We start from the raw sequence: 20,871 nt of genomic DNA, 5'->3' as shown, positions 1-20,871 counted from the left end.
CATAGAACTTGCTTTTAGTGATTCTCACATGCTGCTGTTAAAAGCAAGAGATTACTGAATGCTAAATCCAAAAAGTATTTTTTATTATCCTTGGCTATTGCCTTTTGCGATATTCTTTTCAAGTAGATATAATGGTTTAATTTATAGACTGTAACTTTGCTAAAATACAGTGTTATGTAAGCCATGCACCAGGCCTGCCAAAATGAGATTTTATTTTTGTATGTGTTTTGTTTATGCTCAGCATGCACGTACAAATTCTTCAGTATTCCTTCTCTTGAAGGCAGAAGAAAACTTGCTGCAATGGAACATAAAAAAAAAAAAAAAAAAAGCACATTTTCCTCAGTTGCAGAACTGAGAGGCATGCACAGGAGTTTCAGAATAGTTTTGTTGTGCTTTGTAATAGTTAACAACTGCTGGTGAGATAGATCAGGTGCTCACAGAGATTTTGTGGTGTGCTTGATGCTACAGTGGGGGTGAGCAGCCATAAGTCCCATTTTAATGGTAATGTCTTGGCCACAAGACAATTCTATGCAACTCAAGTATATGTACCTTAGGTATTTTGTGTAGTACTGGGGGGTGCAGTGGTATGTTACAGTGTCATTGTGCCTGTGAAAAATCAGGATCTTTGAAGGAAGCATTTCTATCCCACGTGTACTGCGTAACAGAAAGATTAGCAGAAAGTACGAGAACTTAGGTATATGCAGGAATACTGGGAAAGCATAAGCTTTATAAGGTGTTAGCATTCAGTACAGCCAGGGGCTACTAGATTTTACAGAAAGAAGATGTTTCAACAAAAATATCAACTGTAATCTAATCTAGATAACAAGCTTCAGAGGTACACACCCTTCAGGAAAAGAGGTTAGAGTAAGTAACTGGAATCTGCTGCTAAGTCTGTCAAATATCAAATTTGCAAATAGATTGACTGATCATAAAGCTATTTTTTATCCTCAAGTTACTTCTGCCTACACTTCTGTGTAGACAGTCACTCCATACTGCTGCTGACAAAAGTAAATGAGCACACTCTTCAGAGATAACAAAATTTTATTACTCCACTTGGAGTACAGTCAGGAGCATAGCACTAACACGTCATTCTTAGAAAGATATCAGGGGATATGTGAAGAAAACATGCAAAATCTTTGATTTAGGTATATTCAGTAGCATGATGCCAAAAGACAATCATGAGTCACTATGTACCAGGCAGTGAGTGACTCAGAGGAAAGAGTGCTGCCTACCAACTTTCCAAGCCAAAGTTAAATACATAGAAATTCCACTGATCCTGCTATAACTCTCCAACTTTTAAACCAGAGCCCGAAGAAACATAGTTACAGACCACAGTCAGACTGTTTCTATTTGTACAACTACCAGTATACGGATGCATTTGTGTGTTTTTGTGTGTGATAAATATTTGCTTTTGAATGAAATGTATTTACATGTAAGTAACATTTATTGTAAATAAGGCCTTATATGTGTTGCCAGGCCACAGGTCACCTGAAAGGCAGTTTTATTCCACATTTTGTGGCCCTAACGAGGAAACACTGGTCAAATTTACCCCAAATTTTATGCCCCTGCTTTTAATGGAATTTTATCTCACATTCAACTTAATTCAGTGGTTTTGCCTCAGATATTAGTCCACTCTGCTTAGCACATAAATATATATGCATTAATGGATGTGTGATTCTACAGCAAGCAACATCTTGGAGTGGAAATAACAACTCCATTAGGGCTGTTACCTCTTTCTTACTGGAGTGGATGTTACTTCCCAGGTATATTGTGCTGCCTCTAGTTTGGCAAAGAAGTCTTAATTTGGTTACAGGCTTGTAACTGAACTGTTGAATTCACTGTATCCATTTTTAGAAGGTTTGCATTACAGCAAACAAAATGTTACATTATTTCTTAACCTTTCTTTGTAAGAGCAATAAAGGGCAACTGATTGTCACAAACCTCTTTAAACATGAAGCCTAGGGGGGAATGTGTGTGTGGTGGTGGTGGGGGAGCCTTTAATCTCAGTTTCTCAAAGAAACATTCCTACTAATTCTGCTCACATTTCAAATGAGTCAAATATTTATTTGAAACCTCCTCAATATTGTACACCCATCTAGTAATAAGAACACAAGAATAAAGGGATAAGTGACCAGCAAGCACAGTGATTCCTATCTATTGAGTGTAAGGCAAAGAGCAATGGGAGAAATCAGAATTTATGTCTGTGTTGGGTTTGTTTGTTTGTTTGTTTGTTTGTTTGTTTTTAACAAGAGAAGGCAATAATTCAGTGTTCTCTGTATTGAGATCCTTCTCTGGCTGGAAAGGGGAGCCACCAATAGCTTTGCTTAGCCAGGATGTAGCCAGGAGGTTTCTTCTTTAAACAGTGCTAGACGCTGAGTGCTGTCATAACCCACTGATGTATGGCCGGGATGGGATGAGGATGCCCAGATCTAGAGCATTGTCAGTGACGGGAAGAATATTTTTATTAGGTAATTTTTTTTTTTAATATCAACAAGATATGGAACTGCAACAGAAAATTTAAAAGGATTAATAACAGAAATAGTCACGTTCCTGTTCAAAAACTCAATTAGAGCAATTCCACTTATTTTAACAGCTTTCAGTTCAGGCTCTTTGCAATCATACCACACCCAAATGATGTGTCCTGTAAGAACTTTCCAAGGAAAGCAGCATGTGCAATTCAGCCAGCTGTTTACATGAAATTGTATATGCAAAGATGCACATCTATGGCAGATGTGAAGACAAGAACATTTCCAAAACTCCTGCCAGTTATTTTGGAGTGGGATGGCGACAAGAATGGTCACTGAGCAGTTTCACAACAGTGTGCAGGCGCATGGGTGTTGTCTGAGCTCCACAGCTGCTCACTGACAGTCCCCGAGCGGCTCACTTCCCACAGTGCCAATTTTAGCACTTCAGAGACAGTTGTCTTGACCTGGGCCTGGAACTTCTTGCTAATCAGAACATAGAGGATTGGATTAAGGCAACTGTTGATGAAAGCAAGGCCAGTGGAGAGGGGAATGCCATCCTGCAATAAGCCATGCAAGTTTTCATCATGGTGAGCAGACAGCTCCACAATGCTGAATATGTGATACGGTGTCCAGCAAACGAAAAAAGCTACGACTACAGCAACAATGGTCCAGAAAAGCCTGCTGGAAGTCAGTACAGTTCTCTTCTTCACCTTGACAATCAGCAGCGAGTAGCAAATGACCATGGTCACTAGGGGAAAGAGGTAACCAAATGCAAGTCTCACCCAGATGAGAATGTGGTGTCTCAGCAGAATGAGTTCTCTGTCATGCACATGAAAGTTGTTGTAGCAAAGGGTGATGTTGTTGAGAACTGTTGTTGTGTCTCTAAAGTATAAGGCAGGGCCACCGATAATTGCAGCCGAGATCCAAATAATCCCACTAAGAATGAGGGTGTTCCTTACAGTTCGATACTTGTAGGAAAAGACTGGGTGGACTAAGCGGATGTAACGGTCAAGGCTGATGAATGTCAGGAAGAAAACGCTGGCAAACATATTAAGTAGTGCAATGAACGAGTTCACTTTGCACAGCCACTTCCCAAAAGGCCAGTGGAAGCCCATTGCCACGTATGTAATATAAAGGGGCAAGAAGAGAACAAAGATGAAATCTGCAATGGCCAGGTTGAGGAACCAGAGTGTGGAGACAGATTTATCCCACTTAAAGCCCATAAACCAGATGACAATGGCATTACCTGGCACCCCCAGCAGAAATGCCACACTGTAAAAGGAAAGGGATATCATATGGGCAATGCTGAGGGAGGACTGGGGTGATTCATCTTCCTCAGACAGGTCATAGATATAAGAGTAATTCTCAAAATCTTCAAGTTCCATGCTGCACAGCTGCTTTCTGGGGAGGAAAAGAAATAGAATTGTCAAAGGGGAACTGTTTTACTGCACTGCAAATAGTAATCTGTAATTCCTTTGAGTTCTTGGTCATAAAATAAATACATTGACTAAGTTTCACATATCGATCACTTTTTAGCTATCAATTATTAGTACAAAGCTTGTAGATTATTTCAGGCTGTAAATATTTCAAGTAATACTCAGATCAAGACAAGCAACACTTGAAATCTTCAAGAATGGTTTTCCTTGCATTCATTTCTTAGCAGAGGGCACGGAGTACAATATTACTAACAAATTTCTGAGAGATCCTCAGCTACAAAGTTTTACTGAAGTACTGACTGTATTCTTTTCTAATTAATTTTGGTATTTTACTGCTCTGTTCCTGTTTGAAGCAACTTTTTTTTGGGGGGGGAGGGGGTTGCTAACCCCCTCCCCTCAAATTATAGTTAACAAAATGATAGACAGCATTTTCTCCAACAACTGAATGTATATGTGTTTCTTTCTCTCTGTCATCCAAAGGCTGGATGCTGGCCTTGCTGCCTAGCAGTGCTGCTGACTTCAGCAAGGCTTCTTTGGGACACAACACAGTTGTTATAATACCTATGGAGGTGTCAGAATCTAGCCATTAAGAAGTTACTCCACAGATCATATAAAAATTTAACAAAACAATAGTGAACTAGGCCTGAACTCACATCCTCCCATTTGACTTTGCTGGAATGGATCCATCTTTACCTGTATCAGTGAAACCCAGGAAGGTTTAACATCCTGGTTTCTAGCTGGCATACTGACACTGAAGGACACCCAGCACTTAACAGAGAAATATCTTCCTCATAGATACACTACGGGTTAGAGATCCATTTCAAGAAATGTAGTGGAAAATTAGGTCTTAATTTCTGAGGCTGCAAAGAAACCAGACAAATACAAGCCTCATCAACAAGGAAAGCTGCTCATGAATACTGATGGCATGCCAGAAAATTACAATGAAAAAAATGCCATATGACAATGGCTAGAAATAGTAGATCTAATACTCTGATATCTAAAACCAAATTACATTGACACTTGACACATTAAAGCAGAGAAATTAATGTAGACAGGATCTTAAGTTTCTTTTTATCTGGCAGAATTCACATGTGTAGCTAAAATTGCAATGAAAACTCAGTGCTATAAAATGTAAATATAAATTTTCTTTTCTGCCACAGAAAAATAAAGCATCTGAAACAATAGACCTTAAGAGAGTTTATTACACAGTAACATGCTTAAAAGCAAAACAAAAATCAAACTTTCTGATTAGATCCTTTTTGAATTGACTGGCAAAGCTGAATCACTACCAATTCTCTTCAGACTTTAATGAGAAAAGATAATGGATTAAAACAAAGAATCTGGGTCTTCCGGTTAAGACCACATTTGACCTTGGGAAATGTTGGCTCCACTGCAGATTTCACAGCCTTAACAAACAATAGTGAACTAGGCCTGAACTGAAGGCAATACAGTCTTACAATTGTAAGAACTACACCTTAGTAACACAGAGCAGAATTTTAAATTCAGCCCCTGTGTTTCATTCAATAATACAAATATTTTTATCTCTTTTTGTTGACCACAGTGGATCACTTAACTTTGAGCAGAGAATGAACCTGAAAAATATAAAAATTTCCAAAAATAAGGATAGAAAAAACATGGAAGCTGTTTCCCAGTCTTCCTTAAAGCTACTGCTAGTCAGTGTAGTTGCCACTCCACAAAGGAAGGAAATTCTCCAGCAGCAAGGGATGTAGAGGAGGAAATATAAGGAGCATATTTCAGAGGAAAGGCATACAACTGTGGTATTATTTCACTAGTGATCTGACAAAAAGGTAACACATAAAAGAAAACAAAGCCTCCCAGGAGAACACCACAGACTGTAAAAGCTATAGCTGGAAATGTCTTGCTGATTCAGTCACTGGAGATGCCTGACTAGCCTTTTTGTCTTTTCTTTTTTTTTTTTTTTTTTTCCCCAAGGGAAAAAGAAAAAAAGGCAGTGTCTTACTTTTCTTCTATTGAAAAAGCTTCTGGAACTTAAAAGTACAACACAACTTTTCACATAGGAATTTTCCCCTAAAACTGAAAAGGAAGGGTGTGGGAGGGGAGAGGAAGAGGGAAGCAGAAATATAAACCAAATGAAAAAGCCATAAAGAAAGAAAAATAGGAAAACAGATAGCAAATAGTGGCTGAGTAAGAAAAAGCATTTAGAAGTTCTGCATTCATTCTGTGGTACAGCCAAAACTACAGCCCAGCACAGATGATCACAGTCTGACAAGAGCACCTACCACAGTTGAAACAAAAATTCTGATAAACTCTATATAGTCATTTGCAGCTATATTCGCTGCCTGAACCCAGCTACACTGATGGGCTGTGACTGACAGCAAAATATGACTAGACCAGAGCTGCACCATGGGTGACCTCGCTGGTGCATTTCTGAGCGTTTGCTCCATTCCAGAGCTGAAATTCAGCCTGCGCTTTTGGATACTTTCTCTACATTCCTATAATTCCACTAATTTTTGCCTACTAAAGGACAACAGGAGTGGTGTCTCAGGAGTATGCTGCCTGTATAAAAACAGCTGCAAAAACATATTCATCTATGTACCTTTGCTCCAAAGACTAGTTTACTTATTCTGGAAAGATTAGTCATATAAGTGAAATTACGTATGTGCACACATATTGGTAGGATTAGATTTCTTATTTGTAAATGAATGGAAAAGGAAAAAAAGAAGTTGGGTAATTCTATAACTCTTGACTTAAAAATATGTAATAAAAGGCTGTACTGTCTGTTCTGTCAGCAGGCTGTGATAACATTTGCCCTTTCTAATTTACATCAGTCTGAAGGAATCTTATTTGGTTAGCTGTCCTGATCAAATGATACTTAGTGAGCTGCATTTATGTAATTATATGCCCCGTGAGGGTAGATTCTGCATCAAATACCAGTACCACCCCTCTGAGTCATTTTTTCAAACATAACATCTGCTGAGAAATGGTATAAACAAGTAGCCATACCACTAACATCTGGAACAACGCTACATTTGGACATCAAGGTTAATAATTGGATTTTTAAGTGTTTTTGCCTGCATACAGAATTATAACATCAAATTGAATTTATGCACATTAATAAATAAATCCAATTTTTCAGGCTCTTGCTGATTAACATCTGCATTCCAGTCACTACAAGGTTGCTTTTAAGTTTTTCAAAAGCTAGCACAATGCAACAATATTTGGATTCACACATTTCCTGCCCATATATATAACTAGAAAAACCTTTTTCTTTTTCCTCAAAATAAAAATGGCTGTAACAAGCATCTGATAAGTACCCAACAATGTTCATTTTATATTTAGAATTTCAAAGATGCTATGCAGCAGAAGGAAAACATAACTAAATAAATATCAAATATTTACCAACCCCCTTGTAGTTTAAAACTCCTCCATGGAGAGAGCACACCACCTTTACAACGCATTATCTTTTCAGGAATTATTTTCTTAAGATTATATTTTTCCCTTGCCTCTAGTCTTCCAATTCAGTAATTCTTTAGTAGCAGGCAAAAAAAAAAAAAAAAAAAAGAAAAAGAAAAGAAAAGAAAAAAGCAGGAGGAAGACTGCTTACCATTGCAGCCAGTGTACAGATGCTGAAATTAGACTCTATGAGTAGGGCTTGGTAAAATTGGCAATTACCTTTGCAAAGCCCAGAAACTTTTACAGCTGACATCCACACATACAAAGTGCTTCTGTAACAGGATTCACAGTCCTGAGCAAGATAAGGAGTAGCGGATTTTCAGTGGAGCTGTGCTGGTTTACACCAGTAAGAATACGGACTTTTACTTCTGGGATAACTGTCAAGCATCATTCAGCAGGGACATTTATTTGTATTTTTGAAATACACAAAGTCTCAAACGCATTAATTTTTATTTATTTATTAATAATTTTTTAGAGACAGAGCTGTCTTTCAGTTCAAATTCAGGTCTTGAAAGTGAAGAAATCTAATTCATTTCCTGATTCTGTCACTGATTCCCTGTATGATTTTTAACAAATGGCCAATTTCCAGGGTTGTAAGACTCTTTTATGAACCTGTCTGCAAACAGAGGCCCAGCAGAGAAAGCAAACTTTTTGCCTGCAGTTTCCCCTTTGCTTCTAGGCCTACTGCTAGAACAGGTAAGGGAGGCTTAGTGTAGTACACTGCCTCAGTCCCTGCTGGTCTTGGGTTGCAAAAAGAAGCCAGAGGAGGAAAATATTTTCAGTAAACAGGAAAGTGTGGTCAGAAGCCCTGCAGTAGGTACTGGGGCAAATACAGGTTACAGAACAGTGTTGTATCACATTTGGATGAACACATCCAAGTTTAGACTTCATCCTGTCTTTCTTTCTTTTTTTTTTTTCTTTTTTTTTTTAATAGTAAACAGTCTGTATAAAGTGTGTGCTAGTAGTTGTTCTCTGACTGGTGTTTGTTCCTATTTGCTGAGGTCATAAGCACCTCGGAAAACTGACATTCCTTAATTCAGTTGCTTAATATGAATATAGTTGCTTAATTTTAAGAAATAGGCTTTAGAATGTTTGATCAGAAGGTTTCGTTTCCTGTCCACATCTGTGAAGTAGAACCTAACTGCTAAATGATTTCATAGGAATATCCTAGGTGAACACTCAGCACCAGCACTGTGAGATCCTGGGACAGAAAAATCTAAAGAAACACAGATTATTAATAGATATTTCTAGAACACAAGGGTGCAGAATCGCTGGGAAGAGATTTTACAGTGTGCTGTATACAATGTCATTCTCTGAGTTTCAGCAGAGAATCCCAGGATCAGATATCAATTAATAATCGTATTTTTGTAGCTCTCTGCTACAAGCTCTCTGCCACACTACAGTATTGCAGAAAATTGACCCATACAGACAACCCAGACAGATGACTGGATGTGCTTAAACAGAACAGCTTTTGTCACACTAAAGACAGCCTTACATGGGACCAGGATTTTGGATGCTCTTCCCATCTATGCCACATGCATCCTGTTTAACCAGGGGAAGTCGTTTGACCTCTCCATGCCTCAGCCCTGAGGTCACTGGAACAGTTTTGGAAGGAAATTAGATTGGGTTTTCAGTCTAAAATAGAAGACAAACAAAGCGGTCACAATTCCCATTCACTTAGCATGATGCAAAGTCTTCCTAGGCACCAAAGCTCTCCTGACACCATGCAAATTAGGATTCAATTTAATTACACAGGCCATATACTCCACTTATTTGGGCTGCAGCCAGTGCAGCCTTTCACATTTGGCCCTCATCACCTCAAAATTTTACAGAGGAGGCCAAAGGAAGAGCTTATTCATTGTCTGTGTTAGTTAAAAGTTAACACAAATATTTGAGCAGCAATCCCTAAATCTATTTATTCAATGTGGTAAACAGTGTTCAGAGCCTTTGCTTGGCCAGTTAAGGTGATTTCAGAGGTCACAATGGGCCCTTGAGATCATAGGAAAATCATGGCTTGCAGAGTTGGCTGTCTCAATAGTTAACTACATAAAAAGGATATATTACACAACCCCCCCTTTTAAAGTCCTTAAGAATAATTCTGGGCTTTTCACATTCCACATGTATGATCTATAGCTATGGCTAAAGGAAAGCTGACTTGATTAATTCACTTCAATTCTGCCATTTGCAAGAGTCAGATGTTAGAAAACAGCTAGGTTTTCAAAAGGTCATCTAAATCCTGTTTGTCATGCTGTGCCTCAGGAAGTTTGTCTGGCTATTGAATTCATTTTAAAGCCCTAAAAGAAAATTTCTTTGGACTTCTGAGGTGCTAAATTTAGAATTTATCTACCTTTAAAACCATAAACATGAAATTCACCCAACAGTTTATCTGTGAAGTACAAAACACAGATGGCTGTGCAAGTTTAAAGGTTTATATATATTTCTGGAATGTATTTTTACAGAGACATCAGTAAAGATCCTAAAGCTCATAGGGAATATTGATAAGATTACAAATTAACTATCAATGCCTCCTATGCATGTATTTCTCCCTCAAAAAAAAAAAAAAAAAAAAAGGAAAAAAAAAAAAAGATGACCACTTGACACTAGGTAGAAACTATGCTATAATAGGAAGTCCCTGATCCTTCATACTTAAAAAAATAAATAAATAGAATATAACTATGCTATAATCTAAGCCTAAATCTGGCCCTGCAGATAAAGCTACTAGGAAACCAGCATTTTGATTGGGTATACATACACAACAGCAGAATCAATGTTTGTATGTTCCCTCCCTTCCTCCTGCTCTCTCTCTCTCTCATACACATACACACATACATACATAAACACACACACACGTGCATGCACACTCCCCTACCCCTTGACTATTGTTTTAATGAACATTACATATATGGCAATGAAATTACATCACAAGCTGTCCTGGATTCGATAGCTAGGACAAGTCATACGGTAGATACGATATGTGACTGGAATCCTTTTCAAGCCACAATGCAAAAACATTCGTTCTAGCAGACAAGACAAGACTGCAAGTAACCATCACTCTCCCTGATGTCTCTCAGTGAAGCAGTGTTAGAAATGCATATGCAGTGAGTAGGCAGACATTTCCTAAAATTTATGCCAAAAGCAATGTTCTTTAAGCAAGACCAAACATGACCTTCTTAGTCATAACACACCACTCCATCCGTGGTATTGAAGTCATTTGACCAGATAATCTCCTCATAACTCTTTACCCAGACAAACCAGGTGTTACAGCAAGACTAACAAACCCTTCTAGGGCAGATTCAGTTAATACCCATAAAAGAATGATTTCAGACCTTTTGCTGCCAGAACATTTGAACCATTGCCATTTGACAGAAATGTCAAACAACAGAAACCCCAACTTTATACTTAAATAATGCCACTGTAATAGGAAAATATCTATAGCAGGTCTGGCTGTAATATAACAAATCACCCAGACAATGGCTGCAATTCAGCAGCATACCATTTCCACCATCAGGGAACTCATAAATGCCTGCAGCCAGCAACTGCATATTAGTGATTTATTTTCATGCATATCCCAAGCATCAAGACCACTATCCTCAAGAGAAAACACAGAAACTCAGATGTCCATGGTGGGGGTCACACAGTAACACTTGTTAATGCTGGCTTCTGCTCTCATTCCCTTCCTTAATATGACTAAAAGTATAAACATATCTTTACTCTTCCTTTTGCATGCAAAGGGTTGCTGTAACAACTGAAGTCTATTACGCAACTACAAATATATTACAGTGCCAAACAGAGTTAAGAAAAGAACAGATGATATCTATGAAACACTTAAAATGGTCCCATTCTGGGAAGGGGGGGGTGAGGGATGGGGGGAGACACAACCTAAGTATCCTTAAAGGGGATACAAATAGAAGTTTAAGAAAACCATGTCACCTGGTCACCTGGGGTTTAAATTGTGATCTTATATGTGTCAGTATTGTCTAAGTGTTACATAAGGAATCATAATGCCCTGGTGCTCACACCCCAAGAGAGCTGGACTCATAGAGGAAGTATCACCAGTCTGACTTACGGACAAGGAGGCAGAAAATGACCTACAGGGAGACTGAGATCGAAGCAGGTACTAAACCTAGAATATCTGTCTGGTGCTTCAACTATAGTTCAGCCCTCCCTTCTTAAAGATAACACTATCATCTGTTCACGATGGCATGGAAACACCACATCTCCCCCTCCAGGAGACCTTGACCCTCCAGAGAAGAGATCCTGCCTGGGTCTTCTCTCACTGTGCCAGAAGGGCCAGTATTTCCCCAGGCAGTCCTCGTAGACTCAGTTTGGTTTTCTCTGCATTGAAGAGAAGCTGAACCTGGACCTTTAGGTCCTGTCTGCCTGTCATACATATTAATCTGGTAGTGTAGGTGCAAGACATATCTCAGAGCTATCAGGTAACACCTCCTTGATGACTGAGCCAAGCAGGGACACCATGTGTCATACTGGTTGCATCTTCAGCATCGAGGACATGCACATTAATGAAATTTTGTTCTAGGAAAGTTTCATGTTTTCTATTTCTCCTCAAATGCCAGCAGTCTTTTCTTTGGCTAACAGTCAAGGCAATAACTGCACACCTGCAGCAAGGAGATGCCAGCTTTAAAAGTTTTTTTTTTTTTTCATCTTTACTGTGACTGGATTGATAAGATAAGGAATGCTTGTATTTCTAATCAAACATAGCTTTTTATGTTTTTTTATTCAGAAAATACATGGAATTGTTACACAATTGCTTCCCATTTGTGATGGAATGTTTTGAATAGCGTTCATATGATTATTACACTAATCATGTTTTTTTTTTTTTATGATTATATTCCTTCAGCAACACATGCTTTAATCAAAACTCCCTTCTGACAGGGAGGAGCAAAGTGAGAACAGAGAACAGAAAGTGAATATAGAGGTTTCTTTCAGACTAGCAACTGTTGTCTCAGCAGATTTGATTAATACCAGTTGAACATATGTTAGACAAGAACCATTCTGAAATTACTGCAGGGTGACAACAAGTCATTATCAAAAAATTAAAACAACCCTCTCCAATAGGATATGGAATCTCTATCAAATTACAGACAAGAAATATCTTACTATGTGTTATACTTACAGTCCTTCCAACAAGAAGAGTTAAGAGCTAACCCCTGGCAAAATTAGCAACACAGTTCATTCCTCAAATATACTTTCTTATTTCTTGTTTTATTTTACATATCCATTTCCCAGTCACTTCTTCCAGTATGTTTAGATATGTATTGCCCTCTGAATTTGAATTCTATTCTTACAGTTTAACTCTGCAGCTCATTAAATCTACATCAGCAGTTACTTCTAGCATGATTATAATATTGCTAGGATTATTTTACTTTGGACACATACTCTCGCACTAGTTTATCAGAACATCCAGTTCTGAAACAGTGCTAGTAGATAAGCCAAGAATTTCAGCTGATGAGATAACATACTTCACTTTGTCCTCACAGTTAGTATACTAGGGTCACTGTGTCTGGTAGATTAAGCATATTTACTTTTGTATGAGTATAACTTTAATATTCCTCTTACACAAAGCTAGTTATTTTACTTACTTTAAGCTCAGGTCTCAAATAATCCCTGCCCATATTTTTGCAAACTTGAAAACTTCAAACCGCTAAAACAATTTCAAGAGGGTTGGATATTTATCTATCTCCTTAATGTGGCATTGGGAACACTCCCTACCACTGATGAGAATAGATAAGCTATGATTAAGGTATTAAACTAGGAGCCTGGAAATACTGGCTCTACAGGCTTTCCAAATTACCTTTGCAAATCCCTTCTATTTCACACTAAATTTGACTCCACCAAATAATGAACACTACCCTCAGGTAAGAGTTCAGGATACCCAGGACATATTACTCAGTTCTCTTGCACAGACAATGGTTCTTCACATTTCTGAAATACCTCTATGGAAGGACATGAAGCTGAGCTCCTTGAAAGAGGATCACCAGAAAGAAGAAATGGGATTGTGCAATGTGGTGTTGCATCAATGCTACAGTGTCTAGTGTTTGCTAATCACCATTTGCCTCTCTCTTTCATCTAGCAAGCCAAGCTTCAAAAGAGAACAGAACTTGCTGTGCCAGGTTCACACTTGCTAAGAGAGGCAAGTATTTTATATTAGGAAAGTACCCAAAGACCCTAGTCTTTGAGATTAAAGCCTCTTTCGTTCTAGGCAGCATATTAGCACATAATGAGAGACAATTCCTGCTTTGTTTATAATTAAAACAGAATAAATAGACATAAGGAGGATAGAAAAAGGAACAGAATTATCTTGTCTAAAGCCAAACAGGAGATTCAAAGCTGGAGCTGAAGACATAACTCAGACCTTGCCAAAAGAATGAAGAGGCAAGTATCTTTTGTGGATAGAGGATAAAGTATTAGTTCTTCATGCTGGTGCCTTGCAACTCTTGAAATACATCTTCTGAGAAGTATCAAAAAGGGCTATGAGAGAGGTATGGGGGAGGAAAGAAATAGACAAATTTTGGAGAATAGGGATAAAGAAGTGGTTAACAGAAACAGGAACACATTGCCCCTGTCTCACAGATAACCTTTCTACGGTATAATTAGAACCCAAGAATCCTAAAAGCTAAAACTGCAAATATTCGTATTCTCTCCACTAGATTGTGCATGCTTTTTGTCCCAACTTCAGAGCTTCAAGCTATCCCCCATTATACCTCCATTCCCTGTGGGTGATGTCCACAAGGGTTCTAAGCATCTCAGATTGACTGACCTACCCAAACAGGAAAAAAAACAATCCTCAAAAACTCAAGTCAAAAAAAAAAAAAAAAAAACAAATACTGATGCTTGTGGGATGAACTAGGAGGATCTTAATTGGTTTGGCTTCCATCCTTATACAAGCAAACCTTCAGCAGAATTATCTAAATATACTCAAACAAGCAGTTAGTTCTAACAGCCTATGGTAGTGAACATCCGAAAACTGCCCCTACAGCAACACTCTGTGGCTTTAAGGTCAGGCAAATATAAGAATATACTAGTCTCTTCTTTGATAATTGATGAAATGGTACTTTGGCCAATGAAATGGCCAGATAAGAAGGATCACACACAAGAGAAGGGATGCTTAATTCTCCCTGTGTGCACTGAAGCCATCTCTGTAAAATGCTGTGATTTAGAGTCTTGTAAAGATCTGCCTGAGAGAGGAGACCAGTAGTAGATACTAAAAGCTGATGGCATGGCAAGAATAATGGTCTTGACAAGTAACTTTGGAGGAAAGACAAAGTGCTCAAGCTGAGCTCCCCTTGAAGTACTCTGTGTTTCCTTTAAGGAGACATAATGTTTCTTTTTGTCTCAGGAGCCACAAGGACACTGTAAAGTAGCAGTGGGTGTTGGAGAGTTGATCTACACATGGTGGTATCTTCCCTTCTGAAACCTAAAGTCTCTTGGTCACTGCCTGCCCCAGTATCAGAAACCCTCTCATCTGGCAATCTAGCAGGAATGTTCCTCCCACTAGTCTCTTGTAAAGAGAGCGACATATGCTGGCACTGTTGTGAAACTGCCAGCTTCAGATTGAAGGAATCTAAAGCAAACCTTTATCAGAAAATGAGCGAAAATTAGCCCAACATCCAGCCACCAGAGTGACAGAGACATAGCTTATCTTTTGGCACATTCCACCAGACACAATGAATAAACAAACTAACATCACTCAGCAGACTGCAGCCCTGTGCAAAACCAGCTTTTTGCTTGGCATAGCAGTTATTCACAAAAAAATAATCTAAGAGCAGATGAAAAACTTCTAGTAGCTTTTTAGAAACAAAAGCAGAAGGAAATTCATTAAGGCAACTGGCTTTATTAGTAAACGCAGCTGTAAGTTCACCTCTTTAATCAAACTATCAAAAATAAACACAATTCTGACCACATTTCAGAAGTTACTGATCAGGCTGTCATCAGAGAAGGAACTGCTTAGAACAAAAAGGAAGAATTCAGAATGTACACGACATATAAATTGCAATGTTGTCATCTATAGTTTATCCCTGCCCCCATAAGTTCACTAAAAATCTGTGGTCAGATCCAGCCAACGAATCCTCAGGACAAAGAGCTTACTTGACTTATGACCGCTCTCTGCAAATGCAGTTACAGAATCCAAACCATACATTTGTTCTCCAGGGTTAAATGCTCTTTGCTGTGCCAAAATCAAAGTGATTCTAAATGCAGCTCTAAGATCACTCACAATGTATACATAAAAGTCTCAGGATTAAAGTAAACGTGGTAGAATCCTGTCCAGCTTATCTGGCAAAAGTAGTTGACATTTTTTTAAAGTCAGTGATATTAAACAAATGCAAATTGGGTTATCAGAATGTTTGCATTTCCTAACTCAACACAGGCAAAACAATAATATGGAGCTAGTCAAAGTAAGCAAGTTAATCCTGAATCATAGTTTCTACAGACCTTCACCCCGATACACTTTCTCTGTTTCCTCCTTATCTATGAATTAATAATCATTTGAAATTCTTCAATAATGCAAATTAATTTAATTAGAAAACAAATGAGTTCTAATTTTAGGGACTCTATACATCTTATTGCAAATCTACATAAAACATTTATGGAGCATATTTTTGCTTTGCAATAGATCATATTTAGAAAGGGTATAGATGACAATGATGTGGTTATCTCCAAAACAGGATAGAAGGTAGAATCCCATACTGTTTCATTGCGTGATGATATGAAAGGGTTCACATCTTCTTGACCTTCCCTAGGAAACACCCTTGTTCGTAAGAGCGAAATCTACATCCTTCTAGCTTCTTTCTCAGGATTAGGGTATGCACACACACCTTCCAGTTCAACCCAAAAGAGCCCTTTTTAATTCCGCACAAGTTTAGTTTTCCATATTTTGTTAGTTTACAGCTTGAAGTTGGAGTGATTTCCAGTGGTCTGTTCTAGAACCTATTTAGATCAGAACCAACACACTGGAATTTGGTGCAGCCGTAGGAAATATACTATCCTTAAGCAATTCAAACAAATTTAAACCAATACACGAGGTCATACAGAAAGAGTGACATTTTTTAATTAAAAATGAGGTCATTTAATATTCTCTGGCAGGATATAGGAATTCTTGAACTGGAAATGCATTAGGAAGCTATTAAAAACTAAAATCACACCTACTTTCATATTCTTTCATGCTGTCTGTTTCAAAATCACATTTGAAATAATGAGTATTGGGTTTTTCCTTTTAAGAAGCCCTTTTAGTAAGAATGCGCTACACTAAACTGCAAAAATTACTTGCAAGAACTGTTTTTGTATCTGCAGAAGCACATTCATGTGAAAGAGCGAGCGAGAGAGAGAGAGAGAGAAAGAGAGAGAGAGAAAGAGAGAGAGAAGTTTAAAACATAACAGGGAATTGGACCTACCACGTTTAGCTCTTTGAAAAGAAGTGCACTTCAAATCAGGGACGTGAGCTCTGTAGCAGAGGGAAGAGTGAAGTGATCTGTAAAGTTCAGAGCAACTTCAGTGTGATTCCAGCTGCTTCACTTGGCTACTGCCTTCCTTCTAATAAAGCTGCAGAATGATATAACACAGTGTTTGTTTTCAGCTGTGAGGAAGTTGTTTCCAACTTCCCTTGGTTTTCTAGATCCAGTTTTGAAATACTGCCTTTCTTTATAATCCCAGTATTTCACTAAAAATAAATGTTAGACATCTGAATGAATCATTTTGGTTGGTGTCCAAGCAAGCAGCAGATGTGGTAGCTAATGAATGGAAATGGACATTACATTTGCAGGCTGTTTTTTCTTATGCAGAGAAAAGGGCTTAACAGTATTTCTTTGTTGGTATGCACTTCAGTTTACAGAAAATAATGTTGAACGAGCAGAAAGATGCTTAAAAAGTCACATGGAAAGTATATTTTTGTAACTGTACAATGTGTTACATTATACCTTCATTTTGTATTTATGTTTAGTAGATTAATCTCATTTTGTACCTAAGAGAGAGATGAGCTTCTCAAAACACCAGCTATTAGTCCCTTCTGCCAGTCAGGCAGTGTGAGAGCTTTGAACTGGCTTTCAGGAGACTTGGCTTGATTCACAGTCCTATCAAGAGCCTGCTGTGACTGCAGCCAAGCCTCATCACTTCCCCGAATCTCAGTTTCTCACTCAGTAAAAAGAGAATACTATTCCTCTATTAGCTACATACCATAGCTTCACCTGATTCTGGTGGTACTGTGCTCATTTGGAATCATACCATTTTAAACCAGCTGAGCAGCTGTCAGCCTACCCTTGCCAAAAACAACTGACTTTTGTAATGGAAGCAGTAACATAACAGCCAGTGGTACTCCTCTGCCATTAACGCAAAACAGACAAAATCTTCTACACTGTTGGAATCAAATACAGTTTTTTTAGGTATCAATGCTACAGTGAAAATCTGAAAAAAAAAAAAAAAAAAAAGAAAAAAAAAACAGAAGAGGGAAGCGCTCAGTGAGTAGTGGCAATGCTCACACTTCCACAACTGGTTAGCAAGACTCTTAGTTTTAAGCACTTCCATTATGGTCCAGAATCTCTTAATAAGAACTAGTAACTCCTTCCTGCAAAACTGCCCTGCTTTTCTTCTCCTAACATGGTTTAAAAAGTTGATAATTCGCACATGAGAGTAAAGGTTATGAATTAAAGAAAGTTGGAGATTATGCTGCAGTGGGACATAGAGCCCCTACCACAGGAGGAAAGGGGTGGCAAGGTACAATTGCAGGGAATTCATGAAACGGTAAGCAAAGATTTTGTCCCTAGCCTGTCCTGAGTCACCAGCCAGTGTACAGCCCTCACCCATGGAAAGAATAATCTAGGGCAAATCTTAAAAGTCTTACTTGACTGCTTGCTTTTGACCCAAGCTAAACATTAGTGAATTAACAGGAGGGTTGTCTGAAGAAAGAGTACAGAAAGACTCAAAGACCTGATGATTTGGCATCTCACTTATATAGTTCTTACTATTTAAAGATTTCTTCTTTTCTCCAGGTAACTGATAGGCGAACCTTTGCTGAGAAGGAGCTCTTTTAATAGCACTTCTTTTGCAAATATTGGGATAGGTAAATATAGGCCTGTTGCAGAGCAGTTCTGCTCAGTATTTTGCTTCTAATGGCACATAAGTCTGTGTCTCCAGTACTTTGCCAAATCCAGTTACGGTAGAACAGTTATTTCTAGGGCTTGTTCAGTACTATTTCAGTAAGACAAAAGAGGAAATTATGGGATAGATAACCTCCACACACTATCTACTGCAAAAAGGAAAACCTCAGCAAGCAAAGTATGCCATTTGTTTTTTCCCATCGGCACAGGGTGCATTCTGGAGCATGCAATGCATTCTGGCAGTTTTGGAGTCATAAGGAATTGTCCTTAATGAGCTGTTTCCTTCACTATAAACTGGAGCAGATTTGTGACTGCTCTAATATGTACTGGGATGATAGTTCAACTTCATCCAGAAACAAGGGAGTATTAAATCTCACACAGTAATTTTTCTCGCCCTTCCTGCCACTGTGCCAAATATGAAATCACAACAGCTAAGGATTCAGAAGACATTTTGTGGAGACAAAAATTTCCATAGAAACCGAGTTTCTTTTTTCCCAAGTACAGCAGATCACTAAATTTTTAAAGAGTGTTTTTCTGTTAGTATGCCCTATCTGTATTTTCTCCCCTTCAAATAAAAGGGGTTGTTGCTCTGATAAAAAAAATGTCAAATTTGCACAGTATAACCAGCATATACAATGAATCTGGGAGAAGTTAAAAAAAAAAAAAAGATTTTTACAGAGAAAAATGCAATTAATCTGAAAGATTTTTTTTTTGTTCATGTTATGTTCAGTACTAAATACCTAATTTTATTCTTCTACAATTTTGATCAATTGTAGTGGGAATCTTAAGTCCCTGATGCACATAAGGTTGTGCCCTAAACCTTTCCTTATTTTATTTCCATCTATGGTCAGACATAGTAAAACCTGGAATGGGTGAGTCCTAGATTACATGCCTTTCAATATATGTTTTATGCAACCTATTAACCATCATTACCGTTTTATCAGTGTCATCTTTTCAGATGATTCTGTAACTTCTGTGGAAGTTCCATGATTGGAACAAACTTAATGGAAAAAAAAATGTCTCTGGTTTGTTTTCATGTCTTCTTTTTCTGCTTGGAAGTTGTGTTTTATTTTGCCATGTCATTTTGCTTTCTCAAGGGGGATAGTTATTGAGGTTTGGGGGGTTTAGTCTGCATCAGGGTAAGTGTGGCAAACTGCCAAAGCTATTCTGAAGGGGGGCATGCATTCATGAGTACAGAGCACATGCAGAACTTGCAGAGAGGAGAAACGTTGATTTATACCTATTGGAAAAAGAACAAATTAGAGCATTTTCATGCTCTTCAACTCAGATTCTGGGTTGTCCAGTAGAGATTAAACTAGGTCTATTGAAAAACGAATGGGTTTTAAAACCACTTTCAACTCTGATATTTTCAAAAGTATCCTACAAAAGAAAACAAACAGCAGAGGACTATGGAAACAAAAATATAGAGTAAAAGCCTGCAGAAAGAGATACTTAACATTAATTAATGCATAAGTTACAGGACAGTTAACAAAAAATAAAGTAGTTCTAATTTACCAGGATTAAAAACAGCTACCTGATAGTTCTGACAATTATTTCCCATTGCTAGGACCACTGAAGCTTACCAAGCTGTCTATTAGTGTGTACAGATACTCAGATAATCTCAGCACTAAAGAACACCTCGGATTAAATTCAATAGATATTAATTCAATTATGATGCATCAACAATTAATTTGTAGACTAAGTCAACAAAAAGATATTCAGTATTTCGCAGAGTTAATTTAAACCAAGCAACACAGGAAAAAAATTACTTATGAAATTACTTACTTGTTTTGAAGATTCAGCTGTTTACAGTTCTGTTTTTTAAATTCTTTACTGTTCCTTTTACCTCACTGTTTGAATTAGCAGCTCATAGATTAATATCCCCTCTGGAAGACAGGGTTTAACTACCCGACAATCAGGAAAAGGGTAATTTCCTCCCTTCCTGTGAAACTAATGGCTACTTCACGCCTATCCTTTTGGTAAAGCTATAATGTTTGCTTGTGGTTTAACTGCCCACTATATGCCCTCATCAGCAACTACGACTGACAACATTCTCCAGCGACAAGTTTAACCCAAACCATATGATAAAAAGAGGTTTTGCTCACTTGCCAGGTCCACATCCTCTTCTATTCAGATATTAGAAATCCAATGATTTTCACGGTTAATTCGTTGAAGAAATGGCAGTTCTTCACAAGGCAAAATCCCTCAACTATTACTTTTGTTAGATGAAAACACATAAGCACATAAATTAAATTCTACATATATGTGGGGGTGTATATATAAATATACTTTTGTATATACACACAAGTTTGAGCAGGCTCTTTCAAGGCAGCACTCCACGTAATTTCTGCAAACAAAATGAAAAGGCTGTTACAGTCTATGAAATCACGATACAAAAATATGCAAAGGATACATTGGATGATGAAG

At 38.0% G+C, this 20,871-nt stretch overlaps 1 protein-coding gene across 4 annotated transcripts; it reads right to left on the bottom strand.

Moving 5' to 3' along the window:
- Positions 1 to 1,023: 1,023 nt before the first annotated feature.
- Positions 1,024 to 20,629, bottom strand: CMKLR2 (chemerin chemokine-like receptor 2). Of its 4 annotated transcripts, XM_062579484.1 has the most exons (3): positions 20,230 to 20,245; positions 16,747 to 16,894; positions 1,024 to 3,866 (listed from the first exon to the last, which is right to left on the bottom strand). In XM_062579484.1, the coding sequence occupies exon 3, from the start codon at positions 3,848 to 3,850 to the stop codon at positions 2,798 to 2,800; it is 1,053 nt and encodes a 350-aa protein (XP_062435468.1). In that variant the 5' UTR covers positions 3,851 to 3,866; positions 16,747 to 16,894; positions 20,230 to 20,245; the 3' UTR covers positions 1,024 to 2,797. The 4 variants fall into 4 exon arrangements, with proteins under 4 accessions (XP_062435468.1, XP_062435470.1, XP_062435469.1 ...); XM_062579486.1 differs by lacking the exons at positions 16,747 to 16,894; positions 20,230 to 20,245 and adding an exon at positions 20,550 to 20,629; XM_062579485.1 differs by lacking the exon at positions 16,747 to 16,894 and having other exon boundaries at positions 20,230 to 20,308.
- Positions 20,630 to 20,871: the final 242 nt, after the last annotated feature.

Source organism: Rhea pennata, chromosome 6, assembly GCF_028389875.1.
Source record: "Rhea pennata isolate bPtePen1 chromosome 6, bPtePen1.pri, whole genome shotgun sequence".
NCBI lineage: Eukaryota > Metazoa > Chordata > Aves > Rheiformes > Rheidae > Rhea > Rhea pennata.
Note: the sequence above shows the minus strand (reverse complement) of the source record. Positions and strands in the feature narration are given on the sequence as shown.